The sequence below is a fragment of the Hypanus sabinus genome, chromosome 9, assembly GCF_030144855.1.
Source record: "Hypanus sabinus isolate sHypSab1 chromosome 9, sHypSab1.hap1, whole genome shotgun sequence".
NCBI lineage: Eukaryota > Metazoa > Chordata > Chondrichthyes > Myliobatiformes > Dasyatidae > Hypanus > Hypanus sabinus.
In genome coordinates, this window is record NC_082714.1 from 31,856,182 (window position 1) to 31,878,155 (window position 21,974).

At 38.4% G+C, this 21,974-nt stretch overlaps 1 protein-coding gene across 4 annotated transcripts in view; it reads left to right on the forward strand.

Annotated features, from left to right (window-relative positions):
- Positions 1-21,209, forward strand: part of carhsp1 (calcium regulated heat stable protein 1) — a 71,519-nt gene extending 50,310 nt beyond the window's left edge. For all 4 annotated transcript variants that reach the window (XM_059979433.1, XM_059979435.1, XM_059979432.1 and 1 more), the window contains 3 exons: positions 3,062-3,279; positions 4,793-4,915; positions 19,521-21,209. In XM_059979433.1, coding sequence (XP_059835416.1) covers positions 3,098-3,279; positions 4,793-4,915; positions 19,521-19,683 — 468 coding nt within the window. In that variant the 5' untranslated portion in view covers positions 3,062-3,097 and the 3' untranslated portion in view covers positions 19,684-21,209. The remainder of the gene's footprint in view (positions 1-3,061; positions 3,280-4,792; positions 4,916-19,520) is intronic.
- Positions 21,210-21,974: the final 765 nt, after the last annotated feature.

Here is a 21,974-nt window from a genome sequence, read left to right on the forward strand (position 1 = left end):
CCTTTTATCTGCACACTGTGCTGGACTGGGTGAATCATGTGGTGAAACTGCTTCCACAGTGTTGTTAGTCAGCAAGCTCCCGGCTTTTGATTCTGTGATTACTGAGAAGCTGTGAATACATGTTGATGATTAGACAGTGACTTCAAAATGGCGATAGCATTTTTAGTTGAACATGGTCAATTGTTCAGGAAATGTTCAAAGTAATCTTAGTTCCAGCACCAGGACTCTGCAGATAGCACACAATCTAACCATTGAGATCTAGAGGAAGGTTAGTGAAGCAGAGGCCAATGGAAGAAACAAAGGATGCTTTTAAGTGTGATCATTTGCTAAAGAAATTTGGGTTTAAAGCACTGGCCTAACGAGGTTCCACAGCTATATCTTAGGGCTATGATAACTAGGCTGGAAAGAACTACATCCGTTTCCTTTAGCGATAACTGTTTACAAGGTAGTAGGGAGTTTGTTGTAATTCCATCCAACTGTTTTATCAGAGCTCATTGGTGTCCTATTAGGTACAATGCTTACTCTGTGTTGGGGCCAGGCATTCATCTTGTAAGTATAGCTTTTTAATTTTTCGTTTGACCAATGCTATAACGAATTCTATACCCGAGTGGCTAATGGAATCCAAAGTAAGTATTGGAGCTCTTCTAGAAGCAATAATATGCAGATCTACCTATAATTAGCTATGTGCTGGACTTGTGGACTAAGGTAGTTTTACACTCTGGGCAATGCCTTAAGGAGGCGACAGTATTTGAAGCTGCTTGAAGAATCACTTTATCTGGGGCCACTGGCTTTCAGCTCTTGCTTTTTAGTTGCATCTATTATGCTTGTATGGTATGAAGTGAGACTGGACTTTTAAGTTTCAGTTTGAAAGTAAATTTTTATTGAAATTAACCAGGTTTTGCTCAAAGACTTTACCTGTCACAATTCATTCCTTTCTGTCTAGTTTAATTCCTTGATGGTTTTCTCACTGCATGGATTGAAGGATTTGACAGCAAAGTATTAGCTGACACAGTGCATTAGAGATGGCTTGAGGGAGGTGCCACTTTTCAGAAAAGCTGCCAACCAAATCTCTCTGATCAGAAACTGATCAGAAACTTGCTGGAAATCCAAAATAAAAACAAATTACACTGCACAATAACACAGGGTGATGTGCATCTGCGGAGGAGCAAACTGAGTGAACCCATCAGGTTGATCTCTGAACAGGTCATCAGAACTAGAACATTTCTTTCTAGCTCTTGCCATTCTCCTTAATTTAAAACATGCTTGATTTCTAACCTTTTGCTGTCAACCGGAATTCTTAGGTTTTCTCCTGTCTGTAGATGTTGGCCAAGCCACGGACGCTCTCCAGCAAATGCTGTTTGTATTTGTGCGTACATGTGCAGAGTCAAATGCCACAACTTGGTGCTAATTCTGGTGCTCTCAGTGAGGCCTGTCATTCAACTGGAGCTGTGAAGATGGATAAACTGGTTATTTTGCTTATTTCTTTGTGTATCTGAATTAGCTTTGAAAAAATAATGAGTTATTTATAAAATTATTTAGGATGGCCTAGATGTGTCAAGAATGCATTGTAATTAAAGAATTGTTCTTTGCGGATTTGCAAAGTAAATTTATTTGTTTAGAGATACAGCATGGCACCAAGCCCTTCTGGCCCAATGAGCCCAGGCTGCCCAGTTACTCCCACGTGACCAATTGACTGACTAGTCTGTACATCTTTGGAATATGGAAGCATACTGGAGAAAACCCAAACAGCCATGGGGAGAACATACAGACTCCTTACAGGCATAGGAATTGAACCTGGTTGCTGGTGCAGTAAATCCTTATGCAATTTGCTACAGTACTATACTGCTTTAAACCTACACAGTCCAATTGCATTTGAAATAGTATATTCATATTAATGTTGGCCTTCTGATTTTGCTTCTAGTCATGAAAAATACTTAAACTGATTTTTGCCTAAAATTTTTAGGCATGCATCTTCAGACATTGGGGATTCAGCAATTTATTCAATTTCTGCTCATAAGTTAAATTTCCATTGCGTTAATATGTGTGAATTGATATATATACAGTACAGTGGATTCCAGTTAAAGTGGGACGCATCAGGACCAGTACATTTTGGCTCAATTAAGCAGCTGTCCCAATTAGTCGAAGTTTTAAGGAAATAGTTTAAAATGTATAAAAAAGACAAGCTGAGTAACCAATTATATACTTAAATGAAATACAGAACAAATGAGAACAATACCAATATTACAGCAGTACTATACAACTGTATTAGTTCTTAATAGTTAACGATGGAGGAATTCATCCAGTGTATGCTGCCATGTGTAGTTTTGATTAACTGTAAATTAACAAAATCAACACAGGCCCCTAGTGTAAATAATGGACTGCCTTCATACAATGCTTTTGGTTATTGCATCTTCCAAATCTTCATTTTTCACCTTAAGATTCAAGATAATATTGATACCTTCACATTCTTTGTAGTCTCTAAGTAGTAAAATTGTTTCACTTTCACTCTCAGCTGTTTCTGGCATCTCCTGAATGCTTGAAACTGCAGAGAGCAAAACAGTTCTGAATTGTCTTGCTGTCTATTTCTTGCCAATTATGAGTGACAAAAATCACTACTTTGGAACACAAACATGCGCAACTTATGTTATTTAAGAGCAACTAGCTCTAAGCATAGCATAATGTCTTATGGCCCCATATGTACACATGACTGATGCTAGTTGGAAACTGTTCGGCAACAGTCTCATATCCCAATTAAGAGGCATGATGTCCTAAATAAACAAAGGGAATCCGAGCTATTTTCTCGATTAGTTTCTGTTCTTTAAGAATTGTTCCAGATAAACGGCTGCCAATTGCCCAATTAAATAGACTCCACTATATTTGTTGACTTAATATGCAATTTGTTTGCAACTGACAGCATTTTTAGGGAAAGTTTGAAAGTGAATTGTTTATTTATTTAAGGGAAAGAGCTCTACATGTAGAATGTGCCAGTGTATATTTTGTATGTGTAATAATTTTTTTAAATGGATACTTCATTGCGTTTCCTTCTGTTGACTTTTCTCAGCTTAACTTCCTGTAAGAGTTTGTTTTTTGTTTGGAAATGGCTTCTCAATCAACGTCCTCAGAATCTTCTGCATCTTCGCAGTCTGTATTAGTATCATTGTCATCGGAAGAACTTCACTTTCCCGATTGTAATAAGTCAAGGGAGCGTTCTCCTTCACCGATGAGAGGTTTCCTCATTCCCAGCCCTCTACCAACAAGGAGGACCAGAACTACATCTGCGTGAGTACAGAGTTTATGAGATGGGATGTCTAAAAGCTGTACTGATTCTGCTGTTGCAATTTCCCATGGGCAGTACATTCCATTTCATTCCAACCAAACTGAGCTGGGATTTTGTTGAATAAAACTAAACCCTATTCCCAATTATGCAGGTAACAGGTATGTTTCAAAGGATCTGGAATATAAACTTTCATACACTACAGGCAGTCCCCGAGTTACGAACGTCCAACTTATAGACAACTCATACTTACGAACGGAGGGGGGAGAATGCTATCCGCCATTTTAAGTCGGATCACGATGCTGTCTGCCATTTCAAGTCGTTGCCATTAACACTGTGTTGAGTGTGTAACTTTGTATTTGGCTTAAATATTTCTTAGCAAGATTCACCCTGACATCCCCCACTTTTCCAGTCAGCACCACCCCCACTTATCCCATTTAACCTTTCTCAGTGCGGGTGGACATTTTTTTTTATTAAGTGCGATTATGAACAATAGCCAGATCAGAAATGCTGTTCAAGTCAGCTAGTTCTTAAAGAGAACTCTGATAGGCCAATCAGACAGTTCACTACTGCTTGGCTTCTGCAGACTTCTGTTCCATTGACGGAAGACAATTGTGATTGAAAATAAAGTGGAAATAATAAAGCAATCGGAAAGAGGTGAAATACCATCGGTCATTGGAAAAGCTTTAGGCTACAGTCAGTCAACGATCGGAAGAACTTTAAAGGATACAGGTAAAGAACAAAGTGAGAATAATGGAGCATGTGAAAGGTCCTGCCCCGATGAAAGCTATAATTATTATTAAGCAACGCAGTGGTTTAATTATTGAAATACATATGTTTCTTAAGTGTTTTATATGCATAGAAAGGTAAAATATATACTATATACTAAGACAAATGTTTGACTAACTGCACTAAATAATACTGGATGTACCTGTTACGACTCACGTACAAATCTGACTGAAAGACAGACTCGGGAACGGAATTTGTTCGTAACCCGGGGACTGCCTGTATTTGGATTTATTTTTGTATTGATGGGCTGTCTATATAATAAAAATTTGTATATATAAAAAATACCATCAATTTAAGCCATTTAGGGAATTTCATTTTGATTGTTTTGGAACCTAAAACAGAATCATTTGGAGACCAGTGGGAGGCACAGAAGGAAATGGGGAATGAGCAATGTAATGTTGTAAAGAAACAACTTTACCCCTAAGCCTAATTAATACATTTTTTATTTATATATAAAAGCTTCTACGTTGCATGTTTTGGTCCATCTTGTAATTTCCTGCACACTTGTCCAAAGTCTATATTTGGAAATGGCTTTGAAGCTAAATGTGAGCAAAATGCAGTGATCCCTCTGCTGATTGTAGGTAGATGATAAAATATGAATTTCCAGAGTAAGGTGTAATTGAACTGTAAAAAGCAACTGGTGCAATTTCGCTTCTTACAAATGTGATTTTTATCTTGTATTATGTAAAACTGATAAAGAACTAATTGGTTCCAAATATTCTATTGCAGAACCGTTCGGGCATCTGAAGGACCAGTTTTCAAAGGAACCTGTAAGTGCTTTTCCCGTTCAAAAGGTCATGGATTCATTGTCCCTGCAGACGGAGGGCCTGAGATCTTTGTTCACATCTCTGAGTAAGTTGGTAGGGTTACAAGCTTGTTTATATGGGGTGATAAGACAAGGGAAATGTAAACAAATGATATCAGAAATTTGCAAAAGCTGCATTCTTGCAAAATGTTTAAGCATTGCTTTTCAATTACTGTTACCTAAACCTCTGTTAAACATTTAAGTTGATAAGCAGTGTGTAAAGTGGGGCTAGTAAAAATTATGGATAACTTGGTGACAGGTTTCTGCTGTCGTAATCTTTTTATCAAGATGGTCATGTGGATGGTTAAAGACTTTTAGTGAATGTGAAGTTCTTTGCCAAGCACTATTTAGCAGTGAAGCCACTTTATCTTTGTCAAATGTGGTTACTAACTACAGAATTACTTAATCCACAAATGCCATTCATTACTTTTATAACCTTGGTTACCTTGCAATGTCCAGCACACACTAATGCAGTGGCAAAAGGGAACCAAGATTTAAAAAGTTAGTGAACCAGATTTAATGCTAGTACCATTGTAAACCATAACTGGTTTTGCCTTTCTTCTTCCTTTTGATGTCTTTTCAGCTTCCTTTGTACCCAAATTTGTATGAAGTTAATCTTTGAGATAGTTCACTGGTCAGTTCATAGCACAACTAAGAGTAGGCCACATTAGTGAGTGTGTTATACAGAGATAATAGGAATGGCAAATATATTTTCATGACTATTTTATTGTTATTTGTAATACTAGCCTTATAAATTAAAATTAATTGATTTAAATTAGTTACTTGTTTTAAATCTGCTAGCCACCATAACTGCATTTTGAATAGATTTCTCTAGATAAATGGTCCAAATCATAAAAATTGTCCAATTGTCCTATTCCTTGTTAACCCATGAAAAACCTTCTATCACAGAACACTCATTCATCCACATGTTGACTTGCCTGATCAGTTTAATTCACTGCCAATTTACACATGGTTTGGAGAGTAATTCAGAAGGCCTACCTACTTTAAATTTATTTTTCATATTCTGGCAATTGCTGAGTTGTGTTCATGGATCATTCTGTGGGCCTCTTGCATTTCCATCACTCTTGATCTGTATCTGTAGCTTCATATCAGTGTCACATTGATTCTCTTTGCTCCATGTATAATCCTGAGCCACAGTAGCTTGGCTTGAGTTGGGCTTGCAAAATGTTTCGCTCTTTGCCCTAAAGAAGCAAGCAACTGTACCTCAAAATAAATTTTAAGTTTGTTGGCAAAACTCCTGAGTTCCTTGACGATCGCTCCCTCCTTCCTGGACCTGACCAATGGCACTGCCCTTAATAATGGATGTCAAACTGAGACACTGCAAATCTCTGCCTCTCTTTCTGGAAGGAATTGACTGTGCCTGGATGAAAGTTCTCGCCTTGCACTGAAGTGGCTGATGTTGACCTTATTCACTATATTCCTGCTCTTATTCCATGAGGGGTGGTTACAAATATGCCCTTCTCTGAGAGAAACTGATTTGTGCAGAAGCCTTGAAAATAAAATGCCCTATAACTACTGCAACACCACTTTACTAACTAACTCCTGCAACTGAAAGTAACTATGGTAATCCCTTAACATATACACTTGAAGCATCATGCATCTCCAAGTAGTTTGCATTGTACAATATTTGGGTTTCCAAGAAGCATTCATACTAGCCAAAATGGTTGCAGTCTACCTTTTTGCACCAGTTGGTTTAATCTGTTTAAATGTTGGTTTTGATGCAGTCCACTGTAGCTTAAATTGTTAAAAGTTAAGAAAGAGTAGCAATAAAGGGAGACTTGAGTAGCGTACAATTTTCATGTTTTAAGGTGGGCAGTTCTGTGGGGAATTGTATTTTGAGGAAAGATGGAAGGTTTTGCAGAGGGTGCAGAAGAGGTTTACCAGGATGCTGCCTGGATGAGAGGGCCTTGGCTATAAAGGGAGGTTCCATGTACTTGGATTTTTTTCTCTGGAGCGCTGGCAGCTGAGGGAAGTTTATGAAGTTGAGGGACACATTTTGGATAGATGGTCATTTTTTCCCAGGGTAGAAACTCCAAATATTAGAGGATGTAGCATTAAGTAAGGAAAGTTCAAAGGAGACGTACAGGGGAAGTTATTTTCCACAGAGGCTGGTAGGTGCCTGAAAGGGTACTGATGGACGCAGGTGGAGATTTGATGGTAATGTTTGAGGAGCTTTTAGATGCACCTATGAATATGCAAATGATAAATGATGTGGACGATACGCATGTAGAAAGGCACAGACGTTGTAGATCAAAGGGTCTGTTCCTTTATTACACTCTTCTAAGATGTTATTCATTATTGTCAAAATGAATTTATTCATTAAACTACTATAAAATCAATAAAATAGTAATTCCTGCATTTGCTTGAGATTGCAATACATTCTTTATTCTGCTATGTCTGTTTCCATCATTCAGCTTGGTTTTAAAACATTGATCTTGTGTCTTTTATTCAGCTTGATTTGGGAAAGTAAATTTGGATTACTGTAGCCAATTCTTTGTTTTCTTAAACTTGATTTTTTTTTGTGTAAAACCATTTGCTGGGTATACACCTGAGAACCAGATTACCTTGTTTTGTGGAGCTCATTTGTAAGATGACCTGAAAATAATGTTTAAAAGTTGAATCATATTTTATAATTTATTTCTGAACTACTGTGGGGAATACTACTTGGGTGAAAGAAACTGTCCTAATTACAGTTAATTCTCCAAGGTTGTGTACCCATTCAAAGTGATTGCATTAATGAACCAGTGCTCCTTTTTGTTCTCATTGAAAAATTCCTTTCATTTAATGATATCATGCAAGCTGTCAAAATATTTATCTTCAAATAATTAGCTGCCATGCTGTATCTATATTGTAGGGGTCTATTTAAAACTGATGAACATTTTTAATTCATAGATTTAAACAATATTTTATTTGGTTTTCTCACTTGAGGTGGATAAATAGTTAAAGTGATTTTAATGACAAGGGTTTGATAAGAATCTTGACCGTAAGCAGTTCTGAAACTTCTCCCAACTCACAGTTTAACGACTTTTCTTTTTAGCTTTCTGTTCTTGTGAACTGTAATTTTTTTCAGTGGCATGAGTCTGATTTCACCAATGTTTGAAGAGATGCAATCTAATCTTACAATGGCTTTCAGGACCCATTTTGATGACTGATATAGTTACCATGGCTCCAGATATTTGGCAAGCCGCAATATAATTATCTCCTTATCTGACAGCTGATATCCTAGTATGTTGTCTATGGGAAATGAGTCTGACAAGTTACAGGTGGATTTTCTACAGAGTATGGCATCTTGTTGAAATTGGTGAAGAGATTAAATTCAGGGATTGTATTTTCTGTTGATTTAAAACTGAATAAATAGACATGGCTGAACTCTCAGGTTTTAAAACAGCAATCAGTAATTAATAATGAGCCCTTTCACTTCACTGTGAATGAGTTGTACTCTCATTTTGATATTGGTGAAAACATGTCAAAACTGTCTATTACAATGACTGTTCAAACTTGATTTTGGAAAAAAAAGAACACACAGCAGATTGTGAAGCCTTCCCCAGAATGAATAGCAATGAAAATAGTTCCAAATTTTAGAGAACTATGTATTACACAAGGGCTACATAGGCAAAATTCCATGTTTTTTGTATTATTTATTCCTGGTGAATTTTGCCTTTCTTTCTACCCCTGGCTGTGGTATTGGTGATCATAATTAAGCCAGGAATACCCTGCCAGTTTTATGTTTTGTAACTTCAGAACATTAAATTAATACAAAGACCCTCACAGGAGTCTGAAAATACGGGTGTAGTACGAGTTTACTTTAGGTGAGGTGCGCATGTATCACGTGGTAGCGTGATGACATATGCAATTAATGTATTTTTACATACAACCTATAATTAATTATTTAAAAGGACAGGGAAGTTTAATCAACCAGTATATATAGAAGATTGCTCAAATATTACTGGAAGATTAAATACACAACACTCCTTCCTGCTTTGCTGTAACTCTAAATCTATAGAGAATGCATCTCGACTATACGCATAGTATAGTATATAATACAATTACTATATAGAGACATCCACAATGACCATTTAACCTACTAATGGTACGTTTTTGGACTGTGGGAGGAAACCGGAGCTTCTAGAGCAAAGCCACGCGGTCATGGGGAGAACGTACAAACTCCTGACTGGCAGTGGTGGGAATTGAACCCAGGTCACCGGCACTGTAAAATGTGGTGTTACCCACTATGCTAAGGTGCCATCCTATGCAGTAAGTGGTTCTGACAGCTCATCTCACCTTTCTCTTTTCTCTCTGGATTTACTTCAATCCCTTTTTCTGTCTTACATTCCTTTTCTCTGTCTCTTCCTTCCCCTTTCTTCTACTCTGATCTTGTATATCTTGATCTTGGGAAGGTGCATTTAGTTATTCTCTTATTAATCCTTCTATTGCTCCCTTTAGAACTTGCTCTCTCATTTTGATTTCTTCATCCACAGCATCATCTGACAAACCCTCATTTCTTTTTGGCTTTCCACTCATCCAGCTGGGCATTGGTCTTTGCATCTGCTTTTACAAGCAGCTTTTTGACTCCCACTTGAAATAGGTTTAATGCACACTGAGTAGATTCTGGTTCTTTATACTCAAAAGCCAAATGCTTGCAACTTTCCTGAAGCTCTTTTCCAGTTTAAAACCAAGCCACATTTTGCAAGTAACAGCCTGATTATAAGATCAGAAGCTTTCTCAGATATATTGGCTGCAGCTCCTTTTGTAGGACTGGTTGTTGCCCCAGAATCACCAATGACCTGATAATCTCATTACTGCAACTGCTTTTTCTCTAAGGGACCTTCTTCAAGAGTAGTTGGCCAGACCGTTCAGGAAACATTTCAAACATTTTATGCCTCTGTTTCCAGTCAGTGAAGTAGCATATCTGCATGTTTTCAGTCAATGATGCAGATAACTGATTTAATTCTTTTGGATACTTTGGGAACTGTGGAAGTAGTGATGATACAGATAGGCCCTTTCCTTTGTTTAATTTATCAAATTGGGTGTCCACATAAATAAGTTTAATATCTGGATTTGGTTTCATTAACTTTTACAAAGTAAGTGCAATGAACCAGGGATGGAGGAACAAATTTCCTTTTTTTAAAAAAAATGTTTATGTGTAAACAAAACAACTGTCTGTAATATGCTGTCCACTTCCAACGTGAAGTATTTTAAAATCTTGTGATGCTGAAAGAAATCGATGAATTTAAAGAAGAGCATTTATTTAGCATCTGCAGAATATTGCTATGGGCGGATGTTCCCACTTGATTCAAAAATGCAGCAGTTATACCAGTGTCGAAGAAGACTTGCCTTAATGACTTGCCCGGTGGCACTCACATCGACAGTGATGAAATGCTTTGAGAGGTTGCTCTTGACTAAACTGAACTCCTGCCTCAGCAAGGACCTGGACCCATTGCAATTTGCCTATCACCACAATTGGTCAACGGCAGATGCAAAATCACGCAGCTTTAGACCATCTGGACAACACAAACACATACGTCAGGATGCTGTTCATTGACTATAGCTCAGCATTTGATACCATCATTCCCACAATCCTGATTGAGAAATTGCAGAACCTGGGCCTCTGTACCTCCCTCTGCAATTGGATCCTCGACTCCCTAACCGGAAGACCACAATCTGTGTGGATTGGAGATAACATATCCTCCTCGCTGACCATCAACACTGGCACACTTCAGGGGTGTGTGCTTAGCCCACTGCTCTACTCTCTATATACACATGACTGTGTGGCTAGGCATAGCTCAAATACCATCTATAAATTTGCTGATGATACAACCATTGTTGGTAGAATCTCAGGTGGTGATGAGAGGGTGTACAGGAGTGAGATATGCCAACTAGTGGAGTGGTGCCACAGCAACAACCTGGCACTCAACATCAGTAAGATGAAAGAGCTGGACTTCAGGAAGGGTAAGATGAAGGAACACATACCAATCCTCATAGAGGGATCAGAAGTGGAGAGAATGAGCAGCTACAAGTTCCTTGGTGTCAAGATCTATGAGGATTTAACCTGGTCCCAACATATCGATGTAGTCATAAAGAAGGTGATACAGTGTCTATACTTCATTAGGAGTTTGAAGAGATTTGGTATATCAACAAATACACTCAAAAACTTCTATAGTTACACCGTAGAGAGCATTCTGACAGGCTGCATCACTTTCTGGTATGGAGGGGTTACTGCACAGGATCGAGAAAAGCTGCAGAAGGTTGTATATCAAGTCAGCTCCATCTTGGGTACTAACCTACAAAGTACCCAGGACATCTTTAGGGAGTGGTGTCTCAGAAAGGCAGCGTCCATTATTAAATACCTCCAGCACCCAGGGCATGCCCTTTTCTCACTGTTACCATCAGGTAGGAGGTACAGAAGCCTGAAGGCACATACTCAGCAATTCTGGAACAGCTCCTTCCCCTCTGCCATCTGATTCCTAAACTGACATTGAATCTTTGGACACTATTCACTTTCTTTTAATATACAGTATTTCTGTTTTTGCATTTTTTTAGTCTATTCAATATATGTCATTGATTTATTTTATTATTTTTATTTTATTTATTATTTTTTTTCACTGTTAGATTATGTATTGCATTGAACTGCTGCTGTTAAGTTAACAAATTTCATGTCACATGCCAGTTGTAATAAACCTGATTGTGATTATGATTTTATTTTCTCCTGCAGTAGTTCAGTTACAAAAGCAGCCACTAAGATCCTGTGGAAAACCTACTTGCTGTTTTGTGCACTTAAGTCTATGTGAAAACTACTAGATTTGCCCAAATGGAGTAATTGTAGGGACTGTTTAAAAACATTTTATGTACCAGCTATGAAGATGTGTTGTCATTTTAGTTTGTATTGCAGAATGGGCTGTTCAATGTGGTGGTTGGGAGGAGGTAGACCATATATATTTAGAACTTGTAAATGTCACATTTTAATGGAGGCAAAATGACAGATTTTGTATTAATACAAAATGGTTGAGCCATGGTGTTAACATTGATATTTAGTTTTGGAAATGAGGATCTGTATGTACCACAAGGAGGGGTTTGGTGTGGTGAGAGTAATTCTTATTTCAACAAGTTTTTCAAGTGATTAATGTAAATGCCACAAGTCCAACACTGATGAACAACTCTTCTACATTGATAACACTCAGCAGCACCAGAGGTAGTCCACACGTATACACTATGTTCAAAGTAAATGGATTTCTTTGGGGCCATTTTCTTTCCTATTGATTGAAGACATTTAAACTAATTTGTGACAGAAGCTGTCAGTAAAGACCTCCCAGTATTCTTTTACAGGTCTTCATGAGAGCCTGTATGGGCATCAGAATGTTTGAGGAACCTACCCAGTGGTTGCCATAACACAGCATGGATTGAAAATCAAATAGAGTAGATCAAATAAATACAGATCAAACATCCTGTGAGTCAATTTTTAAACTGAATCTGCTGAGTGTTTCCATGCCCAAGGAACCCTACCACCCCCACTCCACCCTCCAACCTGATTTCAGCTCTTTGCTTTTTCCTTGACTGCCCCCAACTATCACTGACCTGTCTAAGACTCCTATATTCCCTTCCCACTTCTGTCGCTGCTCACACCACCCAGCCCAACCGGGCTCCTTCATCCCTTCTCAGTCCACTGATCGCTTAATGGCCTGACTCACTCCTCCCCTCCCCTCTCTGCTTTATGCTGACTATCCTCCATTTGCAGGAAATGCTGAGTTCATCCAGCCGTTAGCTTTTTTTAGCTGCAGACTCCAGCATCTTGTGTCTACAATGTAGAGTTACATGGATAGAGTCCAAGCAAGTAAATTAATTGCTTAGATTGATTTTTTTTAAATGGGTAAACACAATTTAAATTGTAATTTTTTCCTTATAAAGCAAGATTGAAAGAATACCATTTAAGTGAGATGGTCAAATCTTATTTAAAGTAATAAAATCTGCTGTTTCCTTAAAACAATTTTATATAAATATGAGTAAACATGGAAATTTCCTGATTTATAAATAAGATGATGGAAGAGAGAACTTGGTCTAGACACTCTCCTCTATGGTAAACTTGTTAATATTCTCAGAATCAAAGCTTACATGAAGCCTGATTTCTCATTCATATGCATGAAATGAAAAACCTTTTGTTTTTCAATGTATTCGATTTTGTTTGCTTACAAGTTTCCTTCAATTTTATTAATTCATCTTCAGTGATGGCTACTTGACTTTCAGAAACGGAAGTTGTCGCAGAAAAGCTGTACTGTTTCTCTGTGACATGCTGCATTGTCAACCGCTATTGTGACGAAACCCTCAGGATGATGAATTTAATTGTAACCTCTTTGGTACACTATCAATTAAAGGGGATTCTGAAACAACAGACCAATAAGTCTATCAGGGGATCTTTTGGGTGGACAGTAAACTTGTTCCAAATAACCCTGACGTTCTTGCCCAAATCCTGGGATCAGTTATCTTTGTATGTTACAGGGGCATCACAGCCGAGTGACAGGACAAACTGCTACTGTGGATGAGGTGGGGACATGGGAGATAAGAGTGGTAATTTGTTGGGCAAGATGCAGCCTATGTGTATCATAGTTGGACATCCTTTCACCTTGTCAGGTAGGTGCCAGAGCCTTGGCTGATGGAAACAAATTAGTTTAGCAGCTGTGGAGCAGATGGCCTGGTGTGCAGATATTCAGCATTCCTAGCAGTGTAATGGTAGAGTTCATACCCTTCATCCACTAACATCCTGTGACATGAATCAGATTGAATTATCCAGCGGGTTTGTCCGAAACACAGTTGTAGTGTGTTTCAGCTCTTGAACTGCCACCATCAGAAGAGTTCTGAAACAGAACTCAGCCTCGTTTTCCTTTTGTCCAAGGCTGACCCAGTGATTCATCCTCTCTCTCCTCTTGGTTGCCTAATTCTCAGTTGATGTGGTATTATTTAGCTTGATCTCGAGCATGGTACATTATTTTTCAGTAACTAGTCTTCAAGGCATTGCTTCATACTTTTCAACCAATATGCTGTATACCCACTCCACCATCACATCTTTCAAAAGTGTTAATATTTTTTCAAACATTAGAGTCAGAATTGGGTTTATTATCACTGACATATCTCATGAAATTTGTTTGCGGCAAGACATAAAAGCTACTGTAAGTTGCAAAAGACAAATAATGAAGTGGCGTTCACAGGTTTATAGATCTATTCAGAAATTTGATGGTTGAGAGGAAGATGCTGTTCTTAATTTGCTGATTATGTATCTTCCGGCTCCTGTACCTCCTCCCTGAAGGTAGTAATTTGAAGAGGGCATGTCCTGGCTGGTGAGGGTCTTTAATAATGCCCTGAGGCACTGCATCGTTAAGATGACCTGATCGTGGGAAGGGTTGTGTGAGTGATGGGACAGGCTGAGTCTACAACCCTCTCTGGTCTTTTGCGATCCTGTTCATTGGAGACTCTGTGTAACAGTGTTATGTAACCAACCAGAACGCTCCCCACCTTACATCTGTAGAAATTTGCAAGGGTTGCCTTTAACAAATTACTGCTGGCTGATCTTGATTACTACATAATCACTAATTTTACCTTTTGGTATAAGTTCCTGCAGTTGTTAGAAAAATTACATAACTACAGACCATTCATTTATTATTCTATCATTTGCAAAGGGAAATGTAGCAACTTTTAATTTTCCTCCAGCGTACTAGCCATTTGTCATGTATTCATTTTCACCAACTACTTGATAACATCCTGCTTGTTTTTGTGTTTTATCTTCCATTACCAGGAAATTTTGGGAAATGGTTAAGTGTTGGAATGTTTGCAAGGACAATGCTTGTCCCTGGGGATGCATGTGACCAGTCCTAGTGTATGCTACTTTATATCATAATTTGCAATGTAAACTTTAAAAGAGATCACAGTGTGCTCATAATTTCTGACATAAAATTTTGTTTAATTATTTAAATGTGGGTGTACAGCATAAGAAATGATCCTTGATAACATGTGTAATTATTTGATCATGATTTATGTATAGCTGCAGTACAACACTCCCATTTCCTGAGCTAGTTTTAGAAGTTGTCTGGGAATAACAATTTTAAGTTACTTAATTGCTTTCCTGAAAGTAAGCATAATAAAACCACCCACAAGACCATTGAAATGGATCAACGGAGCAGTTGGTCAAGCATATATCTACTGCCTATTGGCTTTTAGCACCTTTGGGGTTATTAATATCTGCAATCTGCAACATGAAATTTCTCTTTAAGCAATGTACTTTTAAATTGACTTAATAGACTACAGATTTCATAATCTTCTGAAAGACTTGGTGGACTTAACTCCTTAGCAAGCAAGAATGGCAACTTTAAGTGGACGAATGTTCATCCGTATGGCTGGAAGTGGGTGGGAGGCAGGAGGGGGGAAATTCCAAGGAATGAGACCTCCTCTATCTGGCATCTTAATAGCAAATATGCAGTTGCTGGAGAACAAAATTGAGGACCTGAGGGCAAGATTGCTGTACAGAAGAGAAATGAGGGACTGTTGTGTTCTATGTTTAACCGTGACATGGCTTACTTCCAGGATGCCAGAGATGGCAATCGGACTCAAAGGTTTCTCTGTTCACAGGATGGACTGAACTGCTGATTCAGAAAAGGCAAAAGGTGGAGGTGTGTTTCATGATAAACACACCGATGTGGTGGGTTTGTCAAAATCATGTTCCCCTGACCTTGAACACCAATAATCAAATGCCATCTGTTCTATTTACCTAGGGAGTTCACAGCTGTAATCCTCAATGGAGTTTGCATTCTAGGCCAAGTATAATCAACTGCTGAGATACTGCATGATGCAGTCTCCAAACAAGAAACAGTCCACCCTGTCACATTTCAAATCATAATCGGGTACTATAAAAATCCCTGCCCAATTACCATCAGCATGTAACCTGCAACGCCGGAGGTCACTTGGACCACTGTCAGGGAATGCCTACTGTTCTATGCCCAGACTGCATTTCACTCCGTCTGATCACTTGGCTGTCTTCGAGTCAGTGGACTTGGTGGTGGTCAAGGATTCATCAGTGGACCTGAATGAGTACACCGCGGCCGCCATGGGCTTTATAAAAGCAGTTGTAGATGAGTGTGTCCCCACAAAATCATTCAGAGTCTTCCCCAACCAGAAGCCCTGGATGAATCGTGAGATCTGCAGTCCGCTGAGGCTCAGATCATTCAAGTCTGGTGGCCAAGAAATGTAAGATTTTCAGGAAGCTAACTAATGGTTGAAGTGGCAATTCCAGACTAAATGAATCAACAAAAGATGCTCGATAGATGTGGTGGGTAGTGCTTGAATGCTACAATCTCTTAGAAAGTAAAATCAAATGGCACAGGCAACAACAGGCCTTTGCTTCCAGATGAGCTCAATGCCTTCTAAGCTGGCTTTGCACTTCAAAACATAGAGGAACCATCATGAACTCCCATAGCCCCCAGTGATCCTGTGATTTCAGACTCTGAGGCTGTTGTATGAGCAACCTTCAGGAGGGTGAACCCACGAGAAAAATCTGACCCAGATGGGGTCCCAGGCTAAGTACTAAAGACCTGTGCTAATCAACTGGCTGGAGTGTTCACTGAGATCTTTAATCTCTCGCTTCAGCAGTCTGAGGCACTCACCTGCTTCAAACAGGCTTCAATTGTACCAGTGCCCAAGATGAACATGATAACTTGCTCCTACGGCTATTGTTCAGTAGCACGTGTATCCACAGTGATTAGATGTTTTGAGAGGTTGGTGATTAAATGTATTAACTCCTGCCTGAGAGGAGAGTTGGATCTGCTCCAATTTGCCAACTAGAGCAACTGGTCCACAGCAGATGCATTGGCTCTTCACTCAACCCTGGAACATCTGGACAGCAAAGATGCATACATCAGGATGCCCTTTATCAACTACAGCTTGGCATTTAATAACATGATCCCCTCAAACTAATTAATAGGCTTCAAGATCTCTGCTTCAGTACCTCATTGTGCAATTAGATCTTTGAATTCCTCACTTACTGACTCCAGTCAGTTTGGATTGGCAACAAAATCTCCTTCACAGTTTCCATCAACACAGGTGCACCATAAGGCTGTGTGCTTAGCCCCTGATCTATTTACACTTACTACTGTGTGGCTAAACACAATTACACTGCCATATTCAAGTCTGCTGATGACACCACTGCCATTGGCTGAATCAAATGAGGTGACTAATCAGCATAATCAGCAGAGATTGAACATCTGGCTGAGTGGTGCCTTCCCCACCATTGAGCATATCGACACAGAGCATTGTTGCAGGAATGCAGCATCTAAAATCAGGGACCCACACCACCCGGGTCATGCTCTTTTCTCACTGCTGCCATCAGAAAAGAAGATACAGGGGTCTCCAGACTACCACCACCTGGTTCACCCACCAGACTCTTGAACCAGAGGGGATAAATTTGCTTGCCCATCACTGAGATGTTCCCACAACCTATGGACTCACTTTCAAGGACTCTTCATCTCACGTTTTTATATTTATTGCTAATTTATTTATTATTATTATTTTTTCTTTTTGCATTGCACGGTTTGTTGCCTTTTGCTGATTGGTTGGATGTCCTAATCAGTGCAGGCTTTCAAGTCAAGTCATTTGTTTATTGTCATTTCGACCATAACTGCTGGTACAGTACATAGTAAAAATGAGACAACATTTTTTTTCAGGACCATGGTGTTACATGACACAGTACAAAAACTAGACTGAATTACGTAAAAAAAAAACAAAGAAAAAAACTACACTTATTCTACTCTACATTTATTCTATTCTGGATTTTTTGAGTAAGCCCACAAGAAAATTAATCTCAGGGTTATATATGAAAACGTACACTGTATGTACTTTGAATTAAAAAATTTACTTAGAACTTTGAGAATAATAAACTGAAATTATTAATGAGACTGTCTGAATAACGTGCTTTATATGGACTCACATAAGATCTTTGACAAGGACTTCATCCAGGAATTTGTCGATCATCACATTTGTACTCAACAATTCTTTCAAATCACTTTTATTGTGTGCTACACTATTATAATACATTTTCCAATGTTCCTTGGGACAGCAGGAAATTGCAACCTTGACAGTTTAAACAGTGTGGGAAACAGGCACCCAGCAGATTGAGTGGAAGTTCAGTAACCAGGGCCTTGGTGAGGAGATGAGAATACAGGATCTGGCTCCTTGACATATCAGAAGGGAGTGTGGGAATTGGGGCTGTGGAACATGGGGAAAAGGACTCCAGCAGATCAGAAGAAGCGAGTGAGTCAGGGTCCTGGACAGTTGGAGGGAATCTGGGAAACACAGCACTGGCAAATGGAAGGGACTGTGGGAACGGGAGCAGTGGTGCATCCAGAGCATATCCAGCATCTGGTGAGCCAGATACTGAGCCATTGATATTTCGACATGAGAATAAGGTGGATTATTTACTATGATGTACATTAGTTATTAACCCATCCTCCACTTTTGTAACTTTGATGAGATCAGTTTCCTTGGGCATCCTTTCTGTCTGATTAGTTGAAAATGTTCAACTTTAGGTTATTCTATTGTTTCTAGTAATTGCTTGCTGGCAGATGCAGGAAAAACTGCTGTATAATTTCCTGGTATAATTTCCTCATATCACCCCTCATATCTGTGGTAGATTCTTCTCCATTCCCTTTTGCCTCTTTGGTTTTTACATGCTGCTGCACCCAGATTCCCATTGTTCCATGGATCTTTGGTATCTTAGGTGGGCACAGTGAGCCTTTCCTAGTTCTGATACTTTAACTAATAAAATGTAATGGCTTGCATAGAGGTACTGAGAGCATTGGGTATCTGCATCAACAGATGGTTCTACTGTCATGTTGTCAGTATTTATATAATGACTAACAAAACAGACTCTTCAAAAGAAGATACTTTCATAAGTAGAAACGTAAGAGTTGATTTTCATTGTAACCTGATTTCTCTGATTACCAGTAATTTTTCCTCTGCCCCCTTCTCTCTTTCTCTATTCCCCTTTCTGGATTCCTTCTTGCTCTCTTCTCTTCGGCCCTTATCACATCCCTTTGGTGCTCCATATCTTTCACTTTCTCTGATGGTCCACTCTCCTCTCCTATCAAATTCCTTCTCTTTCAGCCTTTTTCCACCTATCATTTCCCAGCTTCTTACTTCATCCCCACCCACCTACCTTCCCCTAACCTTCTTTCACCCATCACCTGCCAGCGTGTATCCTTCCCCTCTTCCCCCCACACCCCCTCCACCACATCAGTTTTTATTCAGGCTTCTTCCCCATTCCACTCCTGATGAAGGGTCTCAGGCCAAAACGTCTACTGCTTATTTCTGTCCCTAGATATTGCCAGACCTGCTGAGTTTCTCCAGCATTTTGCATGTGTTACTCTGGATTTCCATCCCCTACTATGATTTAATAAAAATAGTATGTACTGTGAAACTGTTATCGATGGAAAAGGATTGTAGAGATAAAAATTAACATTACATTTAATTATTTACTGTCATAAATTAATATGCAATTTTGAATTATATAATGTATATAGTAAATGGATGCACAAGTTATTACAGATTTATTTTTATGCAGAATATGCTGTCTGACTATTTAATTTCTTTCCCTATCAGTATTGAAGGAGAATATGTTCCAATGGAAGGTGATGAGGTCTCGTACAAGGTCTGTCAAATTCCTCCCAAAAATGAGAAGAAGCAGGCTGTTGAGGTGGTCATCACCCATCTAGCACCAGGAACAAAGCATGAAACATGGTCAGGACAAGTTATCAGCTCATAAAAATGGCCAGCAATTAAATCCTGCTGCCTAACAAGAGGAATAAGCGTGAGCAAATCTCTTGAGTGAAGTATCTGGGCAACGTTTAGTCCAACCAACTGCTTGCAGGATTAAAGGTATTTTTGCAAATGTGTTGTACTTTAAATGCTTAAAAACAGTAAAACAGTTGGTTAATAGTTTGAATTTCACTCATTCTGTGCATGTTTCTATTAAGGTGTCTGAGCCGGTGAATGTACATGTGGAGTTTTAAAACATGCATCAAAAATGCAGTCCTCCTCCAAAAAAAGTTTTATTACTCTAACAATTATATTAAAAGCCACACTTTCTTACTAAAACAGGAATGCAATGCAAATTCCCTTTAAACTGCACTGCCCTTGCAAATTGTAGATTCATTGAATATCTTTCATAGAGTACCTTGTTTTTAAATTATGGGCTTAATCATGTTGAGGAATAGTCATCATACAATATTTACTGCTTCTCTCAGGCATCTCCATGATACGTTCTTCAAGGTGAGCAGGTAAATAGGCCTCTGCCCATTTCTCTGCAAACTAATTGTCAGAAGGTTAAGAACACTACACAATTCCATTCTCCTTAATGCACAATATATGTGAAGTCAGTGGAGATGATTATCAAATGTACGTTGATTATTTTAGAGTTAGCAACCTGCAGAGTTGCTGTGTAAACCTCTGGTTTCACCCTTTTGAAAAATGCAGTGCTTTAAGATACCAACATTGATTTGGCACAGGTAATTTCTGTCAGGGTTCTGACCATCCAGTGCGGAAATGATTGATCAGTCCAGCTGGATGTCTGAAATCTTGTTTATCAGTTTTCAAATGAATTTGTGTGCATTTTGAGCTTTCAGACTGATTTGAATCTTCTATTTTCTTGTAAACATGCTGTGTATCAGCTGATGGGAAGCACACTTGATTGGCTATTGTTTGTCATGTCTTGGCAATTGTTTGCTATCGTTTCCTATGGTACCTGAAGTTAATATGATTAACCAGGTAAAAGGGCATTCTGCTTTGAAGAACTTATCCCTTGGCCCTAAATTTCTGATAAGTGCATGATAAAATTTTATACCAATAACTCCTCGGATTTGTAGGATTATACAGAACATAATTCTGGCTGTTTTAAGATGCATAGTTAATTGCTGATGCACAGCATGTGAATTGTGGGTGTTGAAAATGCCCTGCATTTACTGACAAAGATCTATCAAGGTAGGGGGTAGTCTGCACTTGTGTTTCAATATAAGAGCTTAAGATATTGTCATATCTGTTTTCTTGACTTGTGAAGAATATTTTTATTCTTCAGTGCCTTAGTTTCAATCTCTTTAAACTCAGTTTGGTTTCCCCATGACACATTGTGGTCTATGTTTACCAAGATGAATATTGTATTTTAGTGTAATCTGTTGAGTTCAACTATTGGAATTAGAGACACTTTGACAGTTAATGTATCATGTTGTGCCTTTTGGCATTGATATTATCTGTATTTCTGATTAGAGGACAAATAAAATTTGGTGTTTAAACGAATGGAAAACATCTTGCATTGTTTTTGATGTACATTACGTTACCAACCTAGTAAATTGCAAAATGACATTAACATTCAAAATGAAAATCTTCCTGTAAGAATTTTGGACTACTTGCACATTTTTTTCCAACTGTGTTTTAGGAGGATAAAAATCAATTAAAACCCAGGTAACAGAGGAGATGAAAAAGCCCCATTCATGATTACAGGTAGCCAGAAATAATTACTTGAACCTGATTGTAAATCTGGTGATTCTGTCATAAATGATAAAATTACTTTTTTTTTTGTCCATCAGGAGACGATCAATATTACACATTTACTGTGTGGATAGAGATGAAAATTAGAACTGAATATGCTCATTTTATGTCAAAAATATAACAAATGAATTCCAATATTTATTGTTATTTATTATTATATAAAATTCTTCCACTCCAATAATAGTATTCATTCAGAAAAACTGTTTAGTTGTGTAGGTTATTTAAATTTTTTTTACACATATAGGGTAATATTAGGCAAATGTGACAATTATTTTTTTCTCCACAGGGTATTTAAATACCACTTAATGCTTTCAGCTCCCTTCAGCTTTAATATTTGAGATTCCTTACAGTTTGAGTTGCCAGTTATCCTGCTACTTGCTAACGGAAGCCATTGAGTTCCCCACTGAGCCTATGCCAACTATCATGCCTATTTATATTGTTTCATTTGGCTTTATTCAAACAACTACCAAGATGCCTTGAATGTTATTGTTCCTTTCTCTACTACCCCCTCTG